Source organism: Cetorhinus maximus, chromosome 6 (genome assembly GCF_964194155.1).
Source record: "Cetorhinus maximus chromosome 6, sCetMax3.hap1.1, whole genome shotgun sequence".
NCBI lineage: Eukaryota > Metazoa > Chordata > Chondrichthyes > Lamniformes > Cetorhinidae > Cetorhinus > Cetorhinus maximus.
In genome coordinates this window covers 2,812,636-2,839,494 of record NC_135884.1, presented here as the reverse complement: position 1 = coordinate 2,839,494, position 26,859 = coordinate 2,812,636, and the positions used below count along the sequence as shown (strand labels likewise).

The 26,859-nt window shown below is 44.8% G+C and overlaps 1 protein-coding gene across 1 annotated transcript in view; it reads right to left on the bottom strand.

Moving 5' to 3' along the window:
- Window positions 1-24,737, bottom strand: part of cfap100 (cilia and flagella associated protein 100) — a 41,637-nt gene extending 16,900 nt beyond the window's left edge. Inside the window, exons 1-7 of the mRNA XM_078543104.1 lie at window positions 24,673-24,737; window positions 17,991-18,091; window positions 16,581-16,773; window positions 15,248-15,315; window positions 8,575-8,738; window positions 2,075-2,155; window positions 773-966 (exon numbers count right to left, since the gene is read on the bottom strand). Of these exons, the coding sequence (XP_078399230.1) occupies window positions 773-966; window positions 2,075-2,155; window positions 8,575-8,738; window positions 15,248-15,315; window positions 16,581-16,773; window positions 17,991-18,083 (793 nt within the window). The 5' untranslated portion in view covers window positions 18,084-18,091; window positions 24,673-24,737. The remainder of the gene's footprint in view (window positions 1-772; window positions 967-2,074; window positions 2,156-8,574; window positions 8,739-15,247; window positions 15,316-16,580; window positions 16,774-17,990; window positions 18,092-24,672) is intronic.
- Between the last annotated feature and the right edge of the window lie 2,122 nt (window positions 24,738-26,859).

Genomic DNA, 26,859 nt, shown 5'->3' with positions numbered 1-26,859 from the left:
TAAAACAAGTTAACAAATTGAATAAGGGACGTCGTAACTAGAAACAAAAATCTTCAAGGAAACTTATCAAAATCAAAGTAAAATGTTGTTCTCGAGGTCAGTGATGCACCCAGCCCCCTTGGTGCCCAATCCACGCTCATATATTACCCCCAATTATATGGAGTCCTAATTTGTTTAATAATCTCTTGTATGGCACCTTATGGAATTGTGAGAGTCTTGAATAAACCTTGAATTTGGGGAGGTGCTGGTGTAATGGTAATGTCGCTAAACTTATAGTCCAGAGACCCAGCCTAATGCCCTGGTGACACGAGTTCAAATCTCAGCACAGCAGCTAATTGAATTTAAATTCAATTAATACATTTTAAAAATCTGGAATTGAAATCTCAGTAACGGTGACCGTGAAACTATCGTTGATCGTTGTAAAATCCCACCCCACCTGGTTCACTAGTGCCCTTTAGAGAGAGAAATCTGCCCTCCTTACCCGGTCCGGCCTACATGTGACTCCAGAGAGACAGCAATGTGGTTGACTCTTAGCTGCCCCTCTGAAATAGCCCAGCAAGCTGCTCAGTTCAAGGGCCATTAGGGACAGGCAACAAACGCTGGCCTCACCAGGGACACCCACACCCCACAAAAAAATAAAAAAAACGTTTTTGAAAATCCAAATACACTACATCTACTGATTCTGCCTTATCCACCCTACTAGTTACATCCTCAAAAAACTTTAGCAGGTTGATCCAATACAATATCCCTTTGACAAATGCCGAATACTCACGCCTTGTGATGGACGAATGCAGAGATGCTTTAACGACTAACTCCCTGGGTTTTACCTTCGCGGTTTTTTTTGACAGCCTCCTTCCCTGCCTTCTTTTCTCCCTTTCTTCTTTCCAATCCTTGGGGGAGAGTTTGACCAGAAAGTCCCTGTAAATCTGGTAATCCTTCAGTGTCTCCTCAAACTTGACAATATCACTAGCAGGTTAAATGAGGACAAGAAAAACATAAATTAATGCTTTTAGATTGGGGCCAGTTCCTCTCTCTCAGAAGGTGCTGGAGGGAAGGGGGGGGTGGGGGGGGAGTGGGAGTGGGAAGATGAACGTAGATAGACCATGCATGCTATTTGGCAAAGGAAGGCAGCATAGCCCAGCTCAATCCTGTCCACAGTTCCCTAAATCTTTGCCTCTATCCCGACGCTGACGTTTCTCAGGAGTCGCTGGCTTGTGAGCTAAAGCCCATGTGGATTTTACTTTTCCACCCACTCTCTAATCCTAAAGTCAATATCATAAACCCTTCCCTCAGGTCTCTTCAGCTGGCATGATGGAAATCAGTGAATAGAAACCACACTCCACACAGGGGAGACAATGGCGTAGTGGTGTTGTCACTGGGCTAGTAATCCAGAGACCCAGGGGAATGCTCTGGGGGACCCGGGTTCGAAACCTGGACATGGTGGAATTTGAATTCAATAAAAGTCTAATGATGACCATTGTTGTAAAAACCTGCCTGGTTCACTAATGCCCCTTTAGGGAAGGAAATCTGCCGCCCTTGTCTGGCCTACATGTGACTCCAGACCCACAGCAATGCGGATGACTTCTAACTGTCCCCTGAACAAGGGGCAATTAATGATGGGCAATAAATGCTGACCATGAATGAAAAAAAATAATGAAGACTCAAAAACCACTCAAGTCTGGTGAGGGGAGGAGCCAATCGCTGGTGGACATTTGAATTTTTCAGATGAGTTTCTATACATTAATGAATATTACAGGACACAAGGAGCCCATCATGCATGTGCCCGCTCTTTGAAAGAGCTTCTGTGTTATTCCCATTCCTTCTGCTCTTCCCCACGGACATGCAAATAGGACATCTTTAAGTCAGTTATTATTGAATCCACTCCCACTGCCCTTTCAGGCAGCACATTCCAGATCACAGCAACACGCTGCCTAAATATTCTGATCCTCATCTCCCCCACTATGGATTCTTTGCCAATTATCTTAAATCAGTGTCCTCTGGTTGCCAACACTCCCTCCCGGCCAATGGAAACGGTTTCTCTATCGTGTATAAAAACCTTTCGTTTATATCTCACTTTTTTACCGCCATCATTTGCGTTGTCAGTTTCTTTATTTCAGCCACTCTTTCCAGCTTCAGTTTTGTTTCCTGTTCAGCTCTGTAAACAGAAACACAATCAAACCAGGAACTTACAGAGCAAAGATACTCCTTTCCAGTGGTATGTCACAGGCATTATAGGTCTAAATATAGAATATTCCAGAGAACAGTGAACTCCCTTCCTAACAGCACTGTGGGTGTACCTACACCACAGGGACTGCAGCGGTTCAAGAAGGCAGCTCACCCCCACCTTCTCAAGGGGCAATTAGGGGTGGGCAAGAAATGCTGGGCCCAGCTAGTGAAGCCCACATCCTGTGAGTGAAAAAAAAAGTTCAAATCCCACGGAGGCAGTTTGAAAAAGAAAACCCAATTGTAAAAAGATTTGGGTTCAGTAAATGTGACCTTGAAGGTGTGTGATTGCTGTATAAACCCACTTCCCTAATGTCCCTTGGGGGAGAAAACCTGTTGTCCTTACCCAGTCTGGGCTTATATGTGACTCCAGTACCCACACCAACACGGTTGATTGTCAACTGCCCCCTGAAGTTGACAGTGAGCTACAAGGTTGTAGCAAAAACCGCTACCAGTGTGTTCAAGAAGGCAGCTCACCACCACCTTCTCAAGAGAACTGGAGACGGGCAATAAAATAATAACAAAAGCAAAATACTGCAGACGCTGGAAATCAGAACTAAAAACAGAAAACATTGGAAAAACCTCAGCAGGTCTGGCAGCACCTGTGGAGATAAACAGAGTTGGTGTATCGAGTCCAATACGACTCTCCTTTGGGGCTCTGATGGGCAATAACTGCCGGCCTCACCAGCAGCAAGAGAATGAATTTTTAAAAATGATATTCTAACATGGGGAACAGTGGAACCCAGTCCAAAGTAAAACCACTCCGGGTATCAGAAGTTAGATTAAAAGGAATAGGACTTGGATTATCGCCAACAATAACTTGCATCTATAAAATGTCTTTAGTGAAGTGAAACATCCAAATACACATTACAGGAGCTATCAAAAAAAAGACACCAAACCACACAACACAACAACTTGTATTTATATAGCGCCTTTAATGTGATGAACTTTCCTAAGGCGCTTCACAGGAGCGGTTATCAAGCACAACTGGACACTGAGTGATGTAAGGAGACATCAAGTAGATAAATAGAAACTTGGTCTAAGAGACAGATTTTAAGGAGCATCTTAAAAGGTGGAGAGAGAGAGGTGGAGAGCTTTCGATCGGGAATTCCAGAGCTTAGGGTCCAGGCAGCTGAAGGCACGGCCACCAATGGTGGAGCAATTAAAATCCGAGATGCTCAAGAAGCCAAAATTAGGGAAGAAGAGAGATCTCGGAGAGCCGAAGGGCTGAAAGGGGTTACAGAGATAGGGAAGGGTGAGGCCATGGAGAGATTTGAAAACAAGAGTGAGAATTTTAAAATTGAGGTGTTGCCGGACTGGGAGCCAGTTTAGGTCAGCGAGCTTGGGGGATGATGGATAAATGGGACTTGCTGAGAGTTTCGATATGATTGTGTCCTCTTTTGCCCTCTTGTGCCTGTGCCAGTTACCTTAATTTGATTGACCTAGATTTGAACACCACAGTTAAATTTCCACTTAATCTTTCCTGTTCTAAGTTAAACAATTCCAGCTCCTCGACAAACATATAAAATACACAGGTAGGAAAAGACCAGCTGATGCATTAATTTTGCCCCACAAACCATGATGGCTGGAGCATTGAGACAGGACATTTTTTTAAATATATTCATTCACGGGATGTGGGCTTCGCTGGCTGGGACGGCATTTATTGCCCATCCCTAATTGCCCTTGAGAAGGTGGTGGTGGCAGGACCGGGACCAATGTCCTCGGTGGGGGGGGTGGTGTTTGCTAGTGCGGTCGGGGAGGGTTTAAACTAAAATGGCAGGAGGGTGGGAACCTGAGCAGGGAGACAGGAGGAGGGGGAAACTAGGATAGAAACAAAAGACAGAAAAGTAAGAAGCGAAAGTGGAAAGCAGAAAAAACAAGGGCAAAAAACAAATGGGGTCATAGTGCAAAATAAAGCTAAGGTGACTAACAAGGTTAAAGAGACAAGTCTAAAGACATCGTATCTTAATGCACGGAGCATTCACAATAAGGTAGATGAATTAACAGTGGAAATAGATATAAATGGTTATGATATAGTTGCAATTACAGAGACATGGCTGCAGGGTGACCAAGGGTCGGAACTGAACATCCAGGGGTATTCAATATTTAGGAAGGACAGACAAATAGGGAAAGGAGGTGGGGTAACATTGTTAGTAAAGGAGGAAATCAATGCAATAGTGAGGAAGGATACTGGCTTGGAAAATCATGATGTGGAACCTGTTTGGGTGGAGATAAGAAACACCAAGGGGCAGAAAACATTGGTGGGGGTTGTCTATAGGCCCCCAAACAGTAACGGAGATGTAAGGGAAGGCATTAAACAGGAAATTAGAGACACGTGCAGTAAGAGTACAGCTGTAATCATGGGTGACTTTAATCTACATATAGATTGGAGAAACCAAACTACCAATAATACTGTGGAGGAGGATTTCCTGGAGTGTGTACGTGATGGTTTTTTAGACCAATTCATCGAGGAACCAACTAGAGAGCAGGCTATCCTAGGCTGGGTATTGTGCAATGAGAACGGATTGATTAACAATCTTGTTGTCCCTTGGGGAAGAGCGACCATAAAATGATAGAATTGTTCATTAGGATGGAGAGTGAAGAAGTTGAATCCAAAACTAGGGTCTTGAATCTAAATAAAGGCAACTATGAGGGTATGAGGTGCGAGTTGGCAATGATGGATTGGGGAAACTTACTTAAAGGGCTGATAGGCAATGGCTAATATTTAAGGAACGTATGCATGAATTACAACAATTATTCATTCCTGTCTGGCGCAAAAGTAAAACAGGAAAGGTGGCTCAATCACGGCTTACAAAAGAAATTAGGGATAGTATTAGATCCAAAGAGGAGACATATAAAATTGCCAGAAAAAGCAGTAAGCCTGAAGATTGGGAGCAGTTTAGAATTCAGCAAAAGTGGACAAAAAGATTAAGAAGGGGAAAATGGAGTTTGAGAGTAAACTTACAGGGAACATAAAAACTGACTGTAAAAGCTCCTATAAATATGTGAAGAGAAAAAGATTAACAAAGACAAATGTAGGTCCCTTACAGTCAGAAATGGGGGAAATTATAATGGGGAACAAAGAAATGGCAGAAGAATTGAACATATTTTGCTTCTGTCTTCACAAAAGAGGACACAAGTAATTTCCCAGAAATGTTAGGGAACCAAGGGTCTAGTGAGAGGGAGGAATTGAAGAAAATCAGTATTAGTAAAAAAATGGTGCTAGAGAAATTAATGGGGTTAAAGGCTGAAAAATCCCCAGGGCCTGATAATCTACTCCATTATTTTTAAATGTATTTCCATCCATTGTTTTATTTCTACCTTTTAGCCTTTTTTGATTCCTTCACCCCACCCCACTAGGGCTATCTGTACCTTGCTTGTCCTGCTTTCTACCCTTAATGTCACCATTAGCACATTCCTTAGATAATATCACCACCTTCAACACCTCTTTGTCCCTTTGTCTGTGACATCTTTTGGTTATCTCCACCTATCACTGGCCCTCTATCCAGCTCTACTTGTCCCAACCCCCCCTTAAACCAGCTTATATTTCACCTCTCATCTATTTTTACTTAGTTCTGTTGAAGAGTCATTCGGACTCGAAACGTTAACTGTGTTCCTCTCCGCAGATGCTGCCAGACCTGCTGAGTTTTTCCAGTTATTTTTGTTTTTGTTTTGGATTTCCAGCATCCGCAGTTTTTTGCTTTTATCTGCAATATTTCCAAGTTTGCTGACGACACAAAACTGGATGGGGTTGTGAGTTGTGAGGAGGATGCAAGTGGGCTTCAGGGCGATTTAGACAAGTTGTGTGTGTGGGCAAACACATGGCAGATGCAGTATAACATGGATAAGTGTGAAGTTATACACTTCGGTATGAAAAACAGAAAGGCAGAGTATTATTTAAATGATGATGTATTGGGAAATGTGGATGTACAAAGGGATCTGGGTGTCCTTGTACACCAGTCAATGAAAGTAAACAGGCAGGTGCAGCCAGCAATTAGGAAGGCAAATGGTCTGTTGGCCTTCATTGCAAGAGGATTTGAGTTCAGAAGTAGGGATGTCTTACTGCAGTTATACAGGGCCTTGGTGAGACCACACCTGGAGTATTGCGTGCAGTTTTGGTCTCCCTACCTAAGAAAGGATATACTTGCCATAGAGGGAGTGCGGTGAAGGTTCACTAGGCTGATACCGGGGATGGCAGGACTGTTGTATGAGGAGAGATTGGTTTGACTGGGCCTGTATTCACTAGAGTTTAGAAGAATGAGGGGGGATCTGATTGAAACATATAAAATTCTAACAGGGCTGGACAGACTGGATGCAGGGAGGATGTTTCCCCTGGTTGGGGAGTCTAGAACCAGGGGCCACAGTCTCAGGATACGGGACAGGCCATTTAAGACTGACATAAGGAAAAATTTCTTCACTCAGAGGGTGGTCAACCTGTGGAATTCTCTCCCACAGAGACGGCTGTGGAGAGCGGGTCACTGAGTATATTCAAGAAAGAAATTGATAAATTTTTGGATATTAGGGGCATCAAGGGGTATGGAGAGAAAGCGCGAATATGGCGTTGAGATAGAGGATCAGCCATGATCATAATGAATGGCGGAGCAGGCTCGAAGGGCCGAATGGCCTACTCCTGCTCCTAGTTTCTATGTTTCTTTGAGAGCTGCCTTTCCATCTCCAATCCCCTATCCCCCTGCAGCCATGTCATCTTCTGATAAAGACATACCCCAAGATCATGTGTGATAAAATACCCTGAGAAATTTCACCCCAACCCCTCAGGCAATGAAAACCAGTCCAGGAGATCAGACAAACTCCAGTCAGGAACCACTCGAGCTCCCTCTTAAAGACTGAGAATCAGCACCCAGAACACTATCCAGCAACACATTCCAGAGGCTCACTACTCTCTGGAAAGAGATGAATCACCCGATAATCAGTCTATTCAAACACTTACATCGTTTAAACTCTATCCCCTGCTCCTCCCCAGGCTGTTAAACTGAAATAGTTTATCAACCTGGAGGTTAAAGTCCTGTCTTCACACTGAGTATACCCTCCATTGTGTTGTGTGGCACTCCCACCATGCTAAATGGGGTAGATACAAGATAGATCTAACTGATTGAAACTGGGCCTCCATGAAGTAAAAGCAAAATACTGCGGATGCTGGAAATTTAGAACAAAAACAAAAATACCTGGAAAAACTCAGCAGGTCTGACAGCATCTGTGGAGACAGATACAGTTGACGTTTCGAGTCCGTATGACCCTTCATCAAAACTAAGACATATAGAAATGAGATGAAATATAAGCTGGTAGAGGGGAGTGGGGCAGGTAGAGCTCGATAGGGGGCCAGTGATAGGTGGAGGCCAAGAAGAGATTGCTAAAGATGTCATAGACAAAAGGACAAAGGGGTGTTGACGGTGGTGATATTATCTAAAGGATGTGCTAATGGGGACATTAAGGGTAGCAAGCAGGACAAGCTAGTGGCAGATGGCCCTAGTGGGGGTGGGGTGGGGTGGGGAGAAGGGATCAAAATGGGCTAAAAGATGGAGATAAAACAATAGATCTAAATAAATTTAAAAATAGGAGGGAAAAAAAATATATATTTATAAAAAATTATAAATTATTGGAAAAAGGGGGATCGGAAAGGGGGTGGGGATGGAGGAGAGAGTTCATGATCTGAAATTGTTGAACTCAATATTAAGTCTGGAAGACTGTAAAGTACCTAGTCAGAAGATGAGGTGCTGTGTGAGTCATCATGAGCTGCAGCTGAATTGTACTCAATCACAGTCTGTAACCTCAGAATCCAGCTCTTTCCCCACTCCATCATTATCATTAAGTCAGGAAAATCAATCCTGCTTCAGTGAGAAGTGCAGGAGATCATGTCAGCAGCAGCACCAGGCACACCTAAAAATGAGATTTCAACCTGGTGAAGCTACAATACAGGATACAGCAGCTATATCCCTTCCAAGCCACAGACCATCTTTTCTTGGACCTATAATGACGTTCCTGCACTGTAGCTGGGTCAAAATCCTGAAACTCCCAGTTGGTCATCTCTAAGGCTACTCTAAAGTAACCTAGAAGGTCCCTGAATAGCTGAGGTCCTTTAAAAATAGGAATCATTCTTTTATCTCTCTTCTGGACTGTCCCCAAGATCGCAATATCATCCATCGTGGGATGGGATCAAAACCAGGTACAGTCTGACCAGTGATCTGTGTAGCAACAAAGCGATGCTTTCTGATTGAAAAAATCCCTATTAATCAATAACAAACCCATTACCCTGTGGCTACAACTAGATATTTCTCTAATTCGTCATGAATCTTTAGTCTCTTGTCAGGTAGTAAAAAATAGTTCAATTTTTACATTCGCATCGCTTCTGCAGAATTCTTGTCGTTTTCTTTCAGGAACTCGTCAAACATGGCTGCATCTTCCTCAAGGTACTGCTCAGCCTTCTCCAGCTTCATCTCCTCTTCTGCAGCCACTTCATCCAGTTTCCTCATCTCATCCTTCTTCATGGTCAGTGAGTACTGGACAGAAACAACCAACCAAGAGGCATTAGGAAACCAGCAACAAAATACATCTATCTCCAACACCCATTCCCATATTTCCTTTCAGCTTTCCAGTTTTTCCCCAAGGCACTCAGGAGTCTCAGTCCCTCCCTCTCATCCGTGAGTCAGAAAGGTGAAGGTTTAAGCCTGATCCCAACAATCCAGGCTGATACTCCCAGTGCTAGTACTGAGGGAGTGCTGTACGGGTGCAGGTGCCGTATTTTGGATGAGATGTTAAACCGTCTGTCTCAGGTAAACATAAAAGATCCCAGGTCACTATTTTTAAGAGCAGGGGAGTTCTCCCCCATGTCCTGGCCAATATTTATTCCTCAACCAACATCACTCAAACAGATTAACTAGTCATTATCATATTGTTCTTTGAGGGATCTTCCACAAATTGTCTGCTGCTTTTTCTACATTACTCCCCAAAGCCCATCCACCATCTACGAGGTACATGTCAGGAGTGTGATGGAATACTCCCCACTTGCCTGGATGAGTGCAGCTCCCAAAACACTCAAGAAGCTTGACACCATCCAGGACAAAGCAACTTGCTTAATTGGCACCCCATCCACAAACATTCACTGTGACAGCAGTGTGTACAATCTACAAGATACACTGCAGGAATTCACCAAGGCTCCATAGACAGCATCTTCTAAACCCACGACCACTACCATCTACGACAAAGGCAGCAGATAGATGGGAACACCACCACCTGCAATATATCGTCGTTCCTTCACTGTCGCTGGGTCAAAACCCTGGAACTTCCTCTCTAACAGCACTGTGGGTATACCTACACCAAATGGACTGTAGTGGTTCAAGAAGGCAGCTCACCACCACCTTCTCAAGGGCTACTAGGGATGGGTAATAAATGCTGGCCCAGCCAGCGAAGCCCACATCCCATGAATGAATAAAAAAAAACAACAGTGGCTTTGGATATCCTGCAATCATGAAAGGTACTATATAAATGCAAGTCCTTCATTCATATGGTCAGTCACTAGTGAATGAAGTCACTGTAAGCTTTCTGGTCTCGGGTATACAGATAATCGCTTGGTGGTACAGAACTTGAATATTGCTGAAAGAACAGACATGTTGTTGAAGCTTTTCATCTTGCACTCATCAGGACAGGTGCAAATTTCAAATGATCACAACATTTTATACAGCTTGTGTTAGGAATTAGAGATAGTTTAAGCAAGTTATATTTGTACTTGTGGGTGTTAGGGATGACTTTTAGCTTTAAGTTTAAGTTTGATTTGTGATTCTGTATTGGTGTATTAAGAAAGGGGAACTTGAGTTTTAGTTTCACTTTAAAACATGCCTGCATTTTAATGAGATTTTACCACACTTGAAGGGGACTTAAAACAGACACAAGGTAGGAAAAGCTGGGCTGTTGCCTAGCAACAGGAGGCCCACACACGGGCCCACAGAGACAGAAAAAGTAGTTTCAGTTCAGTTGAAAGCAGCTGCCAGCAGAAAGCAGCATATGAGAGGGACAGATAGCAATTCCCAAACAAAACTTGGGAACAGTGGCTAGGAAAAGCTGGATAGGAGGGAGCTGCAGGAAGCAAGGTTCCCCAAAGAACAGAAGAAGGGGGTCCCAAGAAGACCTTCTAGTCAAAGGGAAAGGACAGGAATCTGGAAAAGGTCCTGTTAAGTGAAGTTAAAAGTATGGAGCAGAGCGGAAGGCTCCAAGCTTAAAGGGAGAAAGCTGCAGGATGCAGACTTAAAGCAAAATAGGCTTGCGAGAAGCCAGAAGATCCAAGGAGATAGCTGAAGGTCTGTAACTCTTACTACGGGCCTGTGAAGCAGCGTGTTCTGTTGGCACGGCTGAGTATCTGAGAGAGAGTGTGTGGAAGGCAAATTGAATGCATGTGGCGATCCAGGGGGAGAGAAACGTCGGAAGGAGAGTTGAAAATCCTGGAGGTGGACCCTTGTGAAAGGTGTCCAAGAGAAAGCATCACTTGGGAGAAGATTCCAAAGCGGGATCTTTGAGAGTGGAGATTGGAAACCCTCATGTAAAATATGGAATTCAGCGAGTCCAGTTGGTTCACAGTGTGACAAGCGCTGGGGGGAGATGATGAGAGATCCATAGCATCTGTTACTTGGTTTCAGAGAATGGCGTGTCTGAATCGCATATTGGTTTACATGGACTGTGTACTTACTGTGAGTGTTAGAGTTTAAGATAGCTTTTGTAACTTGTGTGATCCTTACGAATCTGTATATATCCGTAAAGGTATAGTTGTGGGTGAAGGAGTATTGTAAAATAGTTCATCTTTTCTTGTTTAATAAATGTTTTATTCTTTGAAGGAAAACCTGATCAGTGCCAAGAACCAACTTTCACACGCAAAGGATGAGTTTGCTAATGAAAAACGAGAATTGGTGAGAATAATTCAGCATCAGTCACAGGAAGTATAACACTTGACTCAGGAGTTGAAAGGTCTAAGTGATAAATTTGTAGAAGTAAATTTAACAAAGATAGATCTTCAGTTAAAACTTGATGAACTTCAAGCATCAGAAGCCTCTACGAAGCGAAAAATGCCTTGAACAAATAAAGGAATTACTGTGAATCAGAACAGTTAGTTGAACGCAGAATTAAAAACAAGGACTAATGAACTGTTAGGACTTTGTCATGAAAAGAGCAATGAGATTCTTGAACCTCATTGGAATTTGGAGAAAATGAAAGATGAAATGTTTGGTATGGAAGGGTGAATGTCCAGAGACACTGAATTACAAATGCTTGCCAGTGTTGACACACAAGGTACAGCAGCCAGAATCCAGGCAAAGGGACTGTCCACAAACGACCATTTAAAACCTGCAGAGGAGTGGAATGATATGGTTTGTGAATTATGAAACAGATTGAAGTATTGGGACGAACCATAAAACTCCAGAGGGAGGAAATGGTTGATGTTGCTCGAAGAGAATTAAATAAGACCCATTTGAAATGATCCATGAGAAACCACAAGATCTTAAAATGTTCAAAGATCAAACCAAGCAGGAGTATGAAATTTGTCTGAGCATAAAAAGCATCTCAATAACATCATTGAAAGGGCTAAAAGAGATTTTAATCAGAGGATAAAGGATTTGTTAATGCACAATTATGCCATTTGACCTTATAGTCTCCAAATGAGAATTTGCTACACTTGAGTCTGGAAAATTAGCTTGATGATGGAATTATGCCTACAGCAAACAAAAAGAATGACATTTGGTCTGTGGACTTAAATGAGACATTCTTTGCCGAGTTAAAGACTGGGAAGAAGAAAAGAAGTATTGAGTTATGATAATTCTATGATGTTTAGATTCTGTTAATCCTACTTGTTGTATGTGTTGACTTTTGTTTTGGTTAATCTTTGTAATTATATGATACGGCATGTGTAGTTGTGGAACAAAAGGATAAGTTTATTCCTATACAATGTAAATAAGCTTTTTGTTAGAAGATTATGATGTTAAGATCTTGTAAAGAAAGTGTAAAGCCATTGTAAAGAAATCTTCACTGTAGTGTTCTTCTGACTCAAGAGAGAGAAAAAACTCACCTTAATCAGGGGTTTGAGTTTTGGGAACTATATTTCCCAGCAGGCCTCAGGACTTCTGCGCATGCGTCAGCCGGGAAAGGGCTGCACATGGGCAGTTGGTGTCTTTCACGCCTTCAGGCCGGGAACTGGCCCTGCACACATGCACAGTTCATTGCTTTTACAGCTTTAGCCTGGGAACTGCGCAGGAGAAAAAGTAGAAACTGCATCTCAAGTGATCTGAAGAGGAGCATCATTGCAGAGGTGTCCCAGGTAGCAGGACACAGGGAGCAGGACAGGGAGAAGGTCCCAAACAAGGGAGTGGGACAGAAACAGATCCCAGAAGACAGTCCTAAGTGAAGGACAAGGACAGAGAGATCAGGAATAAATCCTGTTAAACAAAGCTGAAAGAAAGGAGCAGAACGTGAGACTTCGAATGGGGGAGGTGATGGCATAGTGATATTGTCGCTGGACTAGTAAACCAGAGACCCAGGGAAATGCTCTGGGGACCCAGGTTTGAATCCCACCACGGTAGATAGTGGAATTTGAAGTCTAATGATGACCATGAAAGCATTGCCGATTGTTGTAAAACCCAATCTGGTTCACCAATGTCCTTCAGGAAATCTGCCATCCTTACCTGGTCTGGCCTACATGTGACTCCAGACCCACAGACAATGTGGTTGGCTCTTAAATGCCCTCTGAACAAGGGCAATGGGCAATAAATGCTGGCCTAGCCAGCGACACCCACATCCCATGAATTAATTTAAAGAAAAGAATTAGAGAGAGAGCGCTGCAGGGAGCAGACTTGATGCAAAGTGGGTTCGAGAGAAGCCTAGAAGATGCAAGAGGGCAGCCAAAGGTTGGTGACTCCATGCTGCGGGCCGTAAGGGCAGAGGTACCCAGTGCTGTTCTCCCTGGCACAGTCAAAGATGTGAACTTTTGCTTGGAAGGCGAAGCTTGAGTGTATACAGAGATCTAGGAGAAAAGCATCTCAGAAGGCGAGATTGAAACCCTCGGGGTGAATCCCTCCAAGTGAGAGCGACATTTGGGAGAGAATTTCCAGGCGAGTTTGAACGTGGAGTTTGGAAGCCCTCGTGTGAAAGACGAAGTTTCAGTGAGCTTGTTTGGCTCACACACTGACGAGTGTCTGGGAGTCTTGCTGAGAAATCCATGGAATCTGCTTTGGTGGCATCTGTCACTTGTTTTGGGGCTGGTGTGTCCAACACTGTTCACCAGTTAATTCACATGTACCGCGTACTGACCCTGAATGTTAGCGAGTAAGATAAACATTGTAAGTTGTGTTATCTTTGTATATAGCTGTAACAGTGTAGCTGGGCTGAAGGAATAGTATGATTTGAATTATTTACTTATATTTGTATTGAAATCTTTCCAGTCTTTTAATCTAGTGTCGCATCGTTCACTTTTTCTTGTTTAATAAACGTTTTATGCTTTGTGTTAAAAATTCATCAGCAGACTCTGTGAATTTGTTCAGTAACTAACCTCCACGGTTTCTAAAAAAAATAAGTCAGGAGATCTATCAAGGCAATTTTCAGACTTGCCCATTATCAACATCTGCTGGGATCTGAATTTCGCTGCCTATGTGATGCTGGTACGTTGACCATATGTACCCAACGACTCACAGATTGTATCAAACAGCACCTCGCTTTGGCTGTCCGCAATAGGCAGAGTGCTTACCGTACTCAACCGGCCTGTGCTTTCAAAACTCAGAACGTGGGGGAGAATTTTCCCCCCATTGGAGGGGGGGGGGGGGGGGAGTGCAGGAGCTGGCGCGGGCGGGCGTGCCTCCGATCTGTGCCCCCAATTGATTGCGGGGGGGCGCCGCCATTTTACGTGCACGGGCCAATTAAGGCCCGCCCAGCGTGACGTCCGCCAGGAAGTGCTACGCGCTGCCTGTGTGGACAGGGTGGGGGGTGGATTCCCTCAGTCGACAGTGCGCTCTTTCCCACACGTGCGCGACAGAGCACACTGATCCCCCTGAGGCTAAGTGCTGCCTCAGGGAGACCGGCTCAGAACTAAAACTTTTAACGTACATGTTTGAAAAATTTCCCTGACATGTCCCCTCATCTGACACTGTCACACGAGTTGGGACGTGTCCATCATTTAAACTCAAACCTTTATTAAAAATTTTAAAACCCTCATGAAACCTCATCCGGCCCGTGGATGAGGTTTCATGCTTTTTCTGAAGCCCGCCAGGTTGGATGGGCAGGTCCATCAATTAGGTTAATGGCTTTTTAAATGGCCTCAGTTGGCCATTGACAGGTCAGTGGGCACACAGCTGATTCGGCTGCGCCCCCGCCGACCTGAAAATGGAGATGACTCGGGATGACGTCGGGGGTCATTTTACGCGTCGGCGAGTGGGCCCCTGAACCCCCCGCTAGCCGACCTAAAGATCCGGCCCATGGTGTCTAACATTAGATGTGAATCAGTGATTGGACAACACTTTATGAACAATCCTGAGTGTGTTAAGAATTACACTAACAACCAGTTTAAGATTATCAATTCGGCAATAATAACTTTCAAAATGGAATTTGGATAAATACTTGAGCAGGAAAAAAAATGGTAAGGCTACAAGGGAAGAGCAAGGGGAGTGGAACCAACTGGATAGCTTTCAAGAAGCTGGCACAGACACGATGGGCCAAATGGTCTCCTTCTGTGCTTTAACATTTTATGAGGACGATGAGTGTTGATTTGAATGCAGTGGAGATGCCTGGAAGGGGAAGATACTGTAGGACAAGAATGGTTGTAGTTTGCAAGGAACCAAGAGCAAAGCATGATTGATTAAAGAGCCAACAAAGAGGGAGAGAGAGATGTCAACAACAAGAGATGGAAGATGGTCACAACTGGTGACAAGGGCAAGGGGTCAAGAGTGAGAGATGGAAAAGAATAAACAGACAAAACAGAGGCTGAGCAGGAAGCCTTCAAGTAAAATAAATATTATTATTTCTATAATAACTAGAAAGTTACCTGCAAGATAAACATCTCTCTTTTCTTGCTAATATAATCATTCAAGGTTTCTTTCTCAACATGACGATCTGTAATGAAAGAAAATTATAAACTGATCTACAACAAGAGAGAGAGAGACAGAAAGAGAGAGGGGTGGAAAAACAAAGTGAGAGAGAGACAGAGGGAGAGACATTGAGAGAGAGAGGCCAATTAACATCTCACTTTACTTCAGTTCACTGCATAATCTGTTCTGCTCTTTGTAAACCTCCAGCTGCCTCTCCTGAATATATATTAACTACACTTCAGACCATGGTGCAGCACAGGAGGAGGCCATTCAGCCAATCATGCCTATGCCTGCTCTTCTGTAGAGCAATCCAATTAATCCCACTCTCCCTGCTGTTTCCCCCTGTCCTGTAAACATACATTCATTGGATATGGAGCACTCTGGGTTGTCTGAAGGGTGTTTTAAGGGCAGTCAAAATGTGAGCACTCCCTTTGAAAAGGCAGACTCCAACACAGGGTCACATTCCCCAGGCAACACAATCCCTCTTGGAACTTGTACAAGCAGCCACAAGTCATTGTTAAGATTGTTTTCAAATCCATGACTGGCTCTATATTGCTGCACAGTCTTGGTTTCCACAAATGGATTGTTTCTTTGTCCCATTCTCTCTGCTTCACCAGAATATACTCTGAAAACCTGCCCCAGTCTATCCTTCCAGATCGCCAACACCTGGGAGTGTTTGATGGGGACAGTGTAGAGGGAGCTTTACTCTGTATCAAACCCCATGCTGTACCTGTCCTGGGAGTGTTTGATGGGGACAGTGTAGAGGGAGCTTTACTCTGTATCTAATCCCACGCTGTACCTGCCCTGGGAGTGTTTGATGGGGACGGTGTAGAGGGAGCTTTACTTTGTATCTAACCCCGTGCTGTACCTATCCTGGGAGTGTTTGATGGGGACAGTGTAGAGGGAGCTTTACTCTGTATCTAACCCCGTGCTGTACCTGTCCTGGGAGAGTTTGATGGGGACAGTGTAGAGGGAGCTTTACTCTCTATCTAACCCCGTGCTGTACCTGTCCTGGGAGTGTTTGATGGGGACAGTGTAGAGGGAGCTTTACTCTGTATCTAACCCCGTGCTGTACCTGTCCTGGGAGTGTTTGATGGGGACAGTGTAGAGGGAGCTTTACTCTGTATCTAATCCCGCGCTGTAGCTGTCCTGGCAGTGTTTGACGGGGACAGTGTAGAGGGAGCTTTACTCTGTATCTAACCCCATGCTGTACCTGTCCTGGTAGTGTTTGAACCAGATCCTGAAAATTATAAGCACAGAATTCATGTAATTGGGAGGAATTGGCAGCACCTCTTGTGACTTTGACCTTCCACGATGGGTCACTTTTGAGAGCAGAGAGTTTTTTCACATTGGCTTGATGTTCTCCCTCTGCGTCTTTCTCTGGTTCTTCCACCAGCTTTTGTTGGCTGCCATATTTTCTATTAATGCGAGCTGCATATGTGGCCTTCTCATGAATCTTGAGTTTCTTTTGTTCGTTTTGTTCCTGGAGACCGGAAGCAAAATGTTTGAGCATGGAAAGATGGGAGGAAGAGAAATTAATTATTTAATTCATGACTTTTGTAGGCCCCATGAGCCAATTCATAGAATCATTAAATGTCACAGGCCATTCAGCCCCTCATGCGAATGCCAGTTCTTTGGTAGAGTTATCCAATTAGACACCGGAGAACATTCGCAAGCTCATAAGAAATTGGGCCAGGAGTAGACCAGTCAAAAAGATCATAGCTGACCTTCTATCTCAACTCCACTTTCCCATTCTACTCCCATACCCAGAATATCCCAGATCTCTCCATCACCTTCCCTGCTAAAGTTGGGAGGACAGACTAACCAGAGGCAGTTCCAGAGTGGGAACAGTCGGAAGGGAGTGGCCCTGGGGGCCCTCAACTTTGACTCCAAACTCCATGATGTCTCATGGCATCAGGTCAAACCTCCTGCTGATTACCACCTACCACATTCCCTCGGTTAATGAATCAGTGCTCCTCCATGTTGAACACCATTGGGAAGAAGCACTGAGGGTGGCAAAGACTCCGAATGTATTCTGGGTGGGGGACTTCAATATCCATCACCAAGAGTGGCTCGGTAGCACTACTCCTGACCAAGCTGGCCGAGTCCTAAAGGATATAGCTGCTAGACTGGGTCTGCCACAGGTGGTAACAGAACCAGCAAGAAGAAAAAACATACATGACCTCCCCCTAATCAATCTACCTGTCCCAGATGCATCTGTCCATGACAGTATTGGCAGAGAGCAGGGCAGTGGAATCAATTTGGGATTGATACAGGGGCTGAGGAGAGAGAGCTGGGCAGTGGGATTAATTTGGGGATTGATACAAGACTAAGGGGAGAGCGCGAGGTAGTGGGATTAGTTTTGGATTGATACAGGGCTATGGGGAGAGAGTGGGGCAGTGGGATTAGTTTGGGATTGATACAGGGCTATGGGGAGAGCAGGGCAGTGTGATTTGTTTGAGGATTGATACAGGGCTATGGGGAGAGAGTGGGGCAGTGGGATAAATTTGGGATTGATCTAATAAAGAGGCAGCACAGAATCAATGGACCAAATGGTCTACTTCCACATGTTTATTCTAATCCTCCACTTGTCTGTTGAAATGCTGACTGATCTGTGATATATCTCCAGCAATACCAGAGTTTATTGTTTTCTAAATTGTTTAGCAAGAACTTGCCTTGCAGGAAAGATTAAAATGTTACCTTTTTCTTCCGCTCCCTCTCAATATCTCGAAGCACGAAGATATCACAATTCCGAGGTATCTTGAAAGGATTTACTCGATGATCCTGCATCATAGAACATGCTGCAGAGAAGAATAAAAATTGTTTTGTTTTGGTTGGAACATTATTGAAGTTCCTTTTTTTTCCCTATCCCTTCTTCTGTAGCCATGAAAGAAAGAATTTGCATTTCTACAGCAGCTTTCCCAGCCGCAGGATGTCCCAAGCGCTTTAGCACCAGAGTGAAGTGAATCCCGTGATAATGTAGGGAATTGCAGCAGCAGCCTCCCCCTCAAACACCAATCTGATAATGTCCAAACAATGATGTGAATTGCGAGGTGACTACCAGACAGGACACCAGGGAAAAATACTCGACTCTTCTTGAAAACAGTGGCTTTGATTTCTGTAACTTCCACCTGACAGGGCTGCAGGTCACTGTCTCAAATGAAAGACGGCACCTCTGGCGGTGCAGCACTCCCCAAGTACTGCACTGGGAGTATCATCAACGCAAGCTTTGATGTCTTCTTCCCAGTCACGTCACCATTGTGGGGTCTGGGGTAAACAACAGATGCCACTTGGTCAAGGTTGTCAATTGATTGGATGAATGTGCTCTATCTGTTGAAGTAGGCTATATCAGACTTCTACCTTGGCCCCCAGGGGGTTTTGTTCAAGGGGACCTCAGGAGGCATTTTGCAGGAACTGGAAAAGTACAGTCAGGATGCTTGTTCAGGGCTGGAAAGTTAGACAGAGCTTAACCTGTCTCTTAAAGTGACAGGAGTCTTTGATGGGACAGTGTAGAGGGAGCTTTACTCTGTATCTAACCCCGTGCTGTACCTGCCCTGGGAGTGTTTGATGGGGACAGTGTAGAGGGAGCTTTACTCTGTATCTAACCCCGGGCTGTACCTGCCCTGGGAGTGTTTGATGGGGACAGTATAGAGGGAGCTTTACTCTGTATCTAACTCCGTGCTGTACCTGTCCTGGGAGTGTTTGATGGGGACGGTGTAGAGAGAGCTTTACTCTGTATCTAACCCCGTGCGGTACCTGTCCTGGGAGTGTTTGATTGGGACAGTGTAGAGGGAGCTTTACTCTGTATCTAACCCCGTGCTGTACCTGTCCTGGGAGTGTTTGATGGGGACAGTGTGGAGGGAGTGTTACTCAGTATTATGACGTTTTGGAAAACAGTGAAGCAGTGTCCATGTCACATGATACAGTAGAACAAGGGGGGAGCACTCATGAAGGTTTTCTGTCCCTTAGGTCAGACAGAAAACGTCAATGCCTGCATGAATTTGCAAATTTTTGTTAGTTTGGGTTCTAAGGGCAGAAATTAATGTAGGCGACAGGGGTCTCGCCCGCTGACTGGAGACCCCACCTCACCTCTTTCCGGGAAGGCCCACCGCATCCTTCACCTCAGGCGCACAACTGGGCAGAAGCAGCAGACGTCCCTGGCATCCAGGAACCCCGAGGCGGAGGTCCCACCTGCCCAGAGGTACCAGTCACTCAGAGGCTGGCAGCTCTTCATTGCCACCGCTGCTGCCATCACCAGTTTGCGGTGGGGGTGGGGGTGGGGGTGGGGGCTGAGGCAGTGGCTGCAGCTAATAATACATTAGCCAGAGGCCCAGGATGAGTGTGGGTCCCAGATACAGGTGAGTGATGGTGGATGAGAAGGTGGGAAGAGGGAGGTGGATCAGCAGCAAGGGCAGAGGTGGCTTTCAGTGGGGTCTCCCCACTCCTGATGCCGGGTCTCTTGATCAGACACTGAGCGTCTTTGGCCGAGGGACCCCAGGGAGCCAGCAGACAACCCCCCAACAGGGTATATTTTTCAGGCTTTTCGTTTGACATGTCCCCCAGCCACTGCTGGGTGGTTACAAGCAGCAATAGGACCAGGCCCTTTGGTGAACCTGAATTACCCACATAAGGGCCTCCGTTGGTGACAGAGCCGGAAAGCTGTCCATGCGTCTTCCTGACCTGGGCTTACTCGGGGCAGATGCAGGAGGGCAGTAGGGTCACCACGTGCCTCTGTCCCCACCGATTAAATGCCCGCCCCACCTCCAAACTTGCCTCAAGGTGAGCATTAGGTTCCTCCTCAGTTTTCTTGTGCTGAGCTGCCTCTTTGCACTGAAAGTATAATCAAAATATTGGAAGAAAATCCAAATCATCATGATTGCGTGCCTAATTTTCTGTTCCTCAATAGCAACATTAAGGCTTGGGCTGATAAGTGACATGTAACATTCGCGCCTCACGAGTGTCAGGCAATGACCATCTCCAACAAGACAGAATCCAACCATCGGCCCTTGATGTTCAATGGCATTACCATCGCTGAATCGCCCACTATCAACATCCTGGGGGTTACCATTGTCTAGAAACTGAATTTGACTAGCCATATAAATACTGTGGCTACAAGAGCAGGTCAGAGGCTGGGAATTCTGCAGTGAGTAACTCACCTTCTGACTCCCCAAAGCCTGTCCACCATTGACAAGGCACAAGTCAGGAGTGTGATGGAATACTCCCCACTTGCCGGGATAAGTGCAGCTCCAACAACACTCAAGTAACTGAACACTATCCAGGACAAAGCAGCCCGCTTGGCTGACACCCACGCACCACCTTAACCATTTAGTCGCTCCACCACCACAGCAGCAGTAGTGTGTACCATTTACAAGATACACTGCAGGAACTCACCAAGGCTTCTTCGACAGCACCTTCTAAACCTGTGACCTCTACCACCTAGAAGGACAAGGAGAGCAGACGCATGGGAACAGCACAATGTGCCAGTTCTCCTCCAAGTCACACACCATCCTGACATGGAAATATATCACCGTTCCTTCATTGTTGCTGGGTCAAAATCCTGGAATGTCCTTCCTAACAGCACTGTGGGTGTACCTACATTTCACGGACTGCAGTAGCTGAAGAAGGTGGCTCATTATCACCTTCTCAAGGGCAATTAGGGATGGGCAACAAATACTGACATTACCAGTGACACCTACATCCAATGAAAGAATAAAAGAAACATACTGATAAGTGGAAATTTCAATCATGATTTTCATTCTGAAATTATAATATATTGAATGCAATTTTGCCGACAGCCATTACAGAAACATAGAAAATAGGAGGGGTGGGCCATTTGGCCCTTCGAGCCTGCTCCGTCATTCAATATGATCATGGCTGATCCTCTATCTCAATGCCATATTACCGCTCTCTCCCCATATCCCTTGACGCTTTTGGAGTCTAGAAATCTATTCTATTTTCTTCTTAAATATATTCAGTGACTTGGCTTCCACAGCCTCTGTGGTAGAGAATTCCACAGGTTCACCACCCTCTGAGTGAAGATGTTTCTGCTCATTTCAGTCTTAAGTGGCCTGCCCCATATCCTGAAACTGTGACCCCTTGTTCTAGACCCCCCCCAGCTAGAGGAAACATCATCCCTGCCTCCAGTCTGCCCAGTCCCGTCAGAACTTCATACATTTTAATGAGATCCCCTCTCATTCTTCTAAACTCCAGTGAATATAGGTCTAGTCGACCCAATCTCTCCGCATATGACAATCCTGCCATCCCAGGAATCAGTCTGGTGAACCTTCGCTGCACTCCCTCTATGGCAAGTATATCCTTTCTTAGGTAGGGAGACCAAAACTGCAGGCGATACTCCAGGTGTGGTCTCACCAAGGCCCTGTACAGCTGCAGCAAGACATTCTTGTTCCTGTACTCAAGTCCTCTCGCAATGGAGGCCAACATACCATTTGCCTTCCTAACTGCATGCTTGCTTTCAGTGATTGGTGTACAAGGACACCCAGGTCTCTTTGTACATCAACATTCCCCAATCTATCATCATTTAAATAATACCTTGCCATTCTGTTTTTCCTACCAAAGTGGATAATTTCACACTTATCCACATTATACTGCAACTGTCATGTATTTGTTCTGCCGAAGGGTCATGAAGACGCGAAACGTTGACTGATTTCTTCTCCACCGATGCTGCCAGACCTGCTGAGTTTTTCCAGGTAATTCTGTTTTTGTTATGTATTTGCCCACTCACTCAACTTGTCTAAATCACCTTGAAGCCTCTTTACATCCTCCTCACCACTCACATTCCCAGCTAGTCTTGTGTCGTCAGCAAACTTGGAAATATTACATTTGGTTCCTTCATCCAAATCATTGATATATTTGTGAATAGCTGGGGCCCAAGCACTGATCCCTGCGGTACCCCACTAGTCACCACCTGCCACTCCGAAAGAGACCCATTTATTCCTGCTCTCTGTTTCCTATCCACCAACCAATTCTCAATCCATGCCAATATATTACCCCCAATTCCATCTGCTTTAATTTTGCTGACTAACCTCTTCTGTGGGACTTTATCAAAAACTTTCTGAAAATCCAAATACACCACATCTACCGGTTCTCCCTTATCTATTCTATTAGTGACGTCCTCAAAGACCTCCAGAAAGTTAGTCAAACATGATCTTCCTTTTATAAATCCATGTTGACTTTGTCTAATCCCGTTGATATTTTCTAAGTGTCCTGTTATCAGATCTTTTATTGTAGTCTCCAGTACTTTCACTACTATTGATATTAGGCTACTTGGTCTGTAATTCGTTGTTTTCTCCCTTCCTCCTTTTTTTAAATAGTGGGATTACATTTGCCACCCTCCAATCTGCCGGGACTGTTCCAGAATCTACAGAATTTTGGAAGATGACAACCAACGCATCCACTATTTCCATGGTCACCTTCTTTAGTATCCTAGGATGTAGATTATCAGGCCCTGGGGATTTATCAACTTTCAGGCCCATTAGTTTCTCCAGCACTATTTTTTTATTAATGCTAATTTCCTTCGATTCCTCCTTCTCACTCGGCCCTTGGTTCCCTAGTATTTCTGGGAAGTTATTTGTGTCTTCTTCTGTGAAGACAGACCTCAAGTAGTTGTTTAATTGCTCTGCCATTTCCTTGTTCTCTATTATAAATTATCCCGTTTCAGACTGTAAGGGACCTACATTTGTCTTCACTGATCTTTTTCTTTTTAGTACTTGTAGAAGCTTTTACAGTCTGCTTTTATGTTCCTTGTAAGTTTACTATCATATTCTATTTTTCCCCTCTTAATTAATCTCTTGGTCCTCCTTTGCTGAATTCTAAACTGCTCCCAATCCTTAGGCTTGCTACTTTTTCTAGCAACCTTATATGACTCCTCTTTGGATCTAATACTACCCTTAATTTATTTTGTTAGCCATGGTTGGGCTGCTCTTCCTGTTGTGTTTTTGCACCAGAAAGGAATGTGTAACTGTAGCAATGCGGACATTCGTTCCTCAGATATTAACCATTGCCTATCCATTGTCATGCCTTTTAATGAAGTTCCCCAATCTATCTTAGCCAACTCACACCCCATACCTTCGTAGTTTTCCTTTAGATTTAGAACCCTGGTTTCAGATTGGACTACTTCACTTTCCAACCTAATGAAGAATTCCATCATGTTATGGTCACTCTTCCCTCAAGGACCCTGCACAACAAGATTATTAATTAAACCCTTGTCTTGGAACAATACCAAATCTAGGATACTCCTGTTCCCTAGTTGGTTTCTTGACATACTGGTCTAAAAAACCATCTCGTACACACTCTAGGAATTCATCCACTACAGTATTATCGCTAATTTGATTTGCCCAGTTTATATGTAGATTAAAGTCACCCATGATTACTGTAGCACCCTTGTTACACACATCTCTAATTTCCTGTTTAATACTGTCCCCTACCTTACCACTACAGTTTGGAGGCCTATAGACAACTCCCACTAATGTTTTCCTCCCCTTGTTGCTTCTTAGCTCCAACCAGACTGACTCTACATCTAGATTTTCTGAGCCAATGTCCTCTCTCACTATTGCACTGATTTCATCCTTAACTAACAACGCCGCCCCACCTCCTCCATTTCCTTTTTGCCTGTCTGTCCTAAATATTGAATACCCTGGGATATTCAGTTCCGAGCCTTGGTCACCCTGCAGCCATGTCTCTGTAATCGCAAACATATCATACCTGTTTACATCTATTTGCACTGTTAATTCACCTACCTTATTGTGAATGCTCCATGCATTCAGATACAGTGCCTTTAGTCTTGTCTTTTTAACATTTTTTTCTACTTTGACCCTACTTGCTGCTGGCCCTCGTTTCCTCTGCCTTCCACTTTTGCTTTCGACTTTCCTGAGTTTCATTTCTATCTTCGTTTCCCCGTCTTGTGCCTCCCCACTCATATTCCCATTCCCCTGCCGTTCTAGTTTAAACCCTCCCCGACAGTTCTAGTGAATACCCCTGCGAGGATATTGGTCCCGGTCCTGCTGGGGTGCAACCTGTCCAGCTTGTACAGGTCCCATCTTCCCCAGAATTGGTCTCGATACCTCAGGAATCTAAATCCCTCCCTCCAGCCTCACACTGATCTAATCTATTCTCCTATTCTTGATCTCACTAGCATGTGGCACACGTGCTCACCTCCCCACCTGTGACTAGTTTTGACACTGAAGCAGAATCTTAGTAATTAAATGACTCACAGAGAATGATACAGCATGGGAGCCAGGCCAGCTCCATCAAAGAGCTCCTTCCCCATAATAATGCAAATTTGTCATTCCCAATAAAATCTAAGGTATTAAGGACAAATCTTCATGACACTTGCCATCAGAGAGAACAGGGAGCTTATATTTACCTGAAACTACAGACTTCTCGGGCTCAGCAGTTTGGTCCACAGAATGTTGAAAGTCAATCTGTGACCCTGAATAAGTAACAAAGATAATGATCGTGAGAAAGAAAATGCTGAAAATACAGGTCAGGTTCATCACTCTCTGTAAGGAAATATTGCATTTTTTTTACAAAACCACATGAAATGCTTTTACACAGCCACAGTCCAACCACACAGGTTATTAGCAGAAACCACATGTTGGCGACTGCCACTCAGCACAGAGTGGGGAGCTTGTCTGAGCTAACAGCCGAGGTACTTTCGATATTGCAGAACGAACTTTACTCTGTATCAAACGCCATGTTGTACCTGTCCTGGGAGTGTTTGATGGGGACAGTGTAGAGGGAGCTTTACTCTGTATCTAACCCCGTGCTGTACCTGTCCTGGGAGTGTTTGATGGGGACAGTGTAGAGGGAGCTTTACTCTGTATCTAACCCCGTGCTGTACCTGTCCTGGGAGTGTTTGATGGGGACAGTGTAGAGGGAGCTTTATTCTGTATCAAACCCCATGTTGTACCTGTCCTGGGAGTGTTTGATGGGGACAGAGTAGAGGGAGCTTTACTTGCTATCTAACCCCGTGCTGTACCTGTCCTGGGAGTGTTTGATGGGGACAGGGTAGAGGGAGCTTTACTTGCTATCTAACCCCGTGCTGTACCTGTCCTGGGAGTGTTTGATGGGGACAGTGTAGAGGGAGCTTTATTCTGTATCAAACCCCATGTTGTACCTGTCCTGGGAGTGTTTGATGGGGACAGAGTAGAGGGAGCTTTACTTGCTATCTAACCCCGTGCTGTACCTGTCCTGGGAGTGTTTGATGGGGACAGTGTAGAGGGAGCTTTACTCTGTATCTAACCCCGTGCTGTACCTGTCCTGGGAGTGTTTGATGGGGACAGTGTAGAGGGAGCTTTACTCTGTATCTAACCCTGTGCTGTACCTGTCCTGGGAGTGTTTGATGGGGACAGTGTAGAGGGAGCTTTACTCTGTATCTAACCCTGTGCTGTACCTGTCCTGGGAGTGTTTGATGGGGACAGTGTAGAGGGAGCTTTACTCTGTATCAAACCCCATGTTGTACCTGTCCTGGGAGTGTTTGATGGGGACAGGGTAGAGGGAGCTTTACTTGCTATCTAACCCCGTGCTGTACCTGTCCTGGGAGTGTTTGATGGGGACAGTGTAGAGGGAGCTTTACTCTGTATCTAACCCCGTACTGTACCTGCCCTGGGAGTGTTTGATGGGGACAGTGTAGAGGGAGTTTTACTCTGTATCTAACCCTGTGCTGTACCTGTCCTGGGAGTGTTTCATGAGACAGTGTAGAGGGAGCTTTACTCTGTATCTAACCCCATGCTGCACCTGTCCTGGGAGTGTTTGATGGGGACAGTGTAGTGGGAGTTTTACCCTGTATCTAACTGTATCCATGCTGTCCCTGTCCTGGGAGTGTTTGATGGGGACAGTGTAGAGGGAGCTTAATAAAATAATTAAATTCATTGGTTGGCAGAAGAAAAACCAAAACAGTTAAGTAAAATACATTCACATTCTTACCTGAAATGTTCTGTGTCTCAAGAGGCTGTAAGGAGAGACCGTGTGAATCAGAGGCCTTGGTTGGTGAAGTTTCCTCCATAACTGTTTATCTAAATGGAACAAACAGAGACTGAGATGCAGAAACATTCGATAACATAAACAAAAACCCATGCTGGCAGGGGAATGTAACTAAAGGATAAGGCACGAGCTCCGCCAGTAGCTCAGTTTGGTGATCACACTGAGCAGCCTCCTACAGTGTGGTAATTAGCTTCACAGACTCAACTAGAGTAGGTCAGTAACTGGGAATACTGTGGTGAGTAATGCATCTCCTGACTCCCCAAAGCCTGTCTACTATCTACATGGCATGAGTCACGAGTGTGATGGAATATTCTCCATTTGCCTACAGCAGCTCCAACAATACTCAAGAGGCTCGACATCATCCACAACAAAGCAGCCCATCAACATTCAACATTCCTTCAACATTCCCCCCCTCCACCACCGACACACTGGCAGCAGCGTGTACCATCCACAGGTACAGGCAGCAACTCACCAGGGCTTCTTTAGCAGCATCACCCACATGAACAATCTCTAGCATTAAGGGACATCAGGGGCAGCAAGCACATGGGAACACGACCACCTGCAAGTT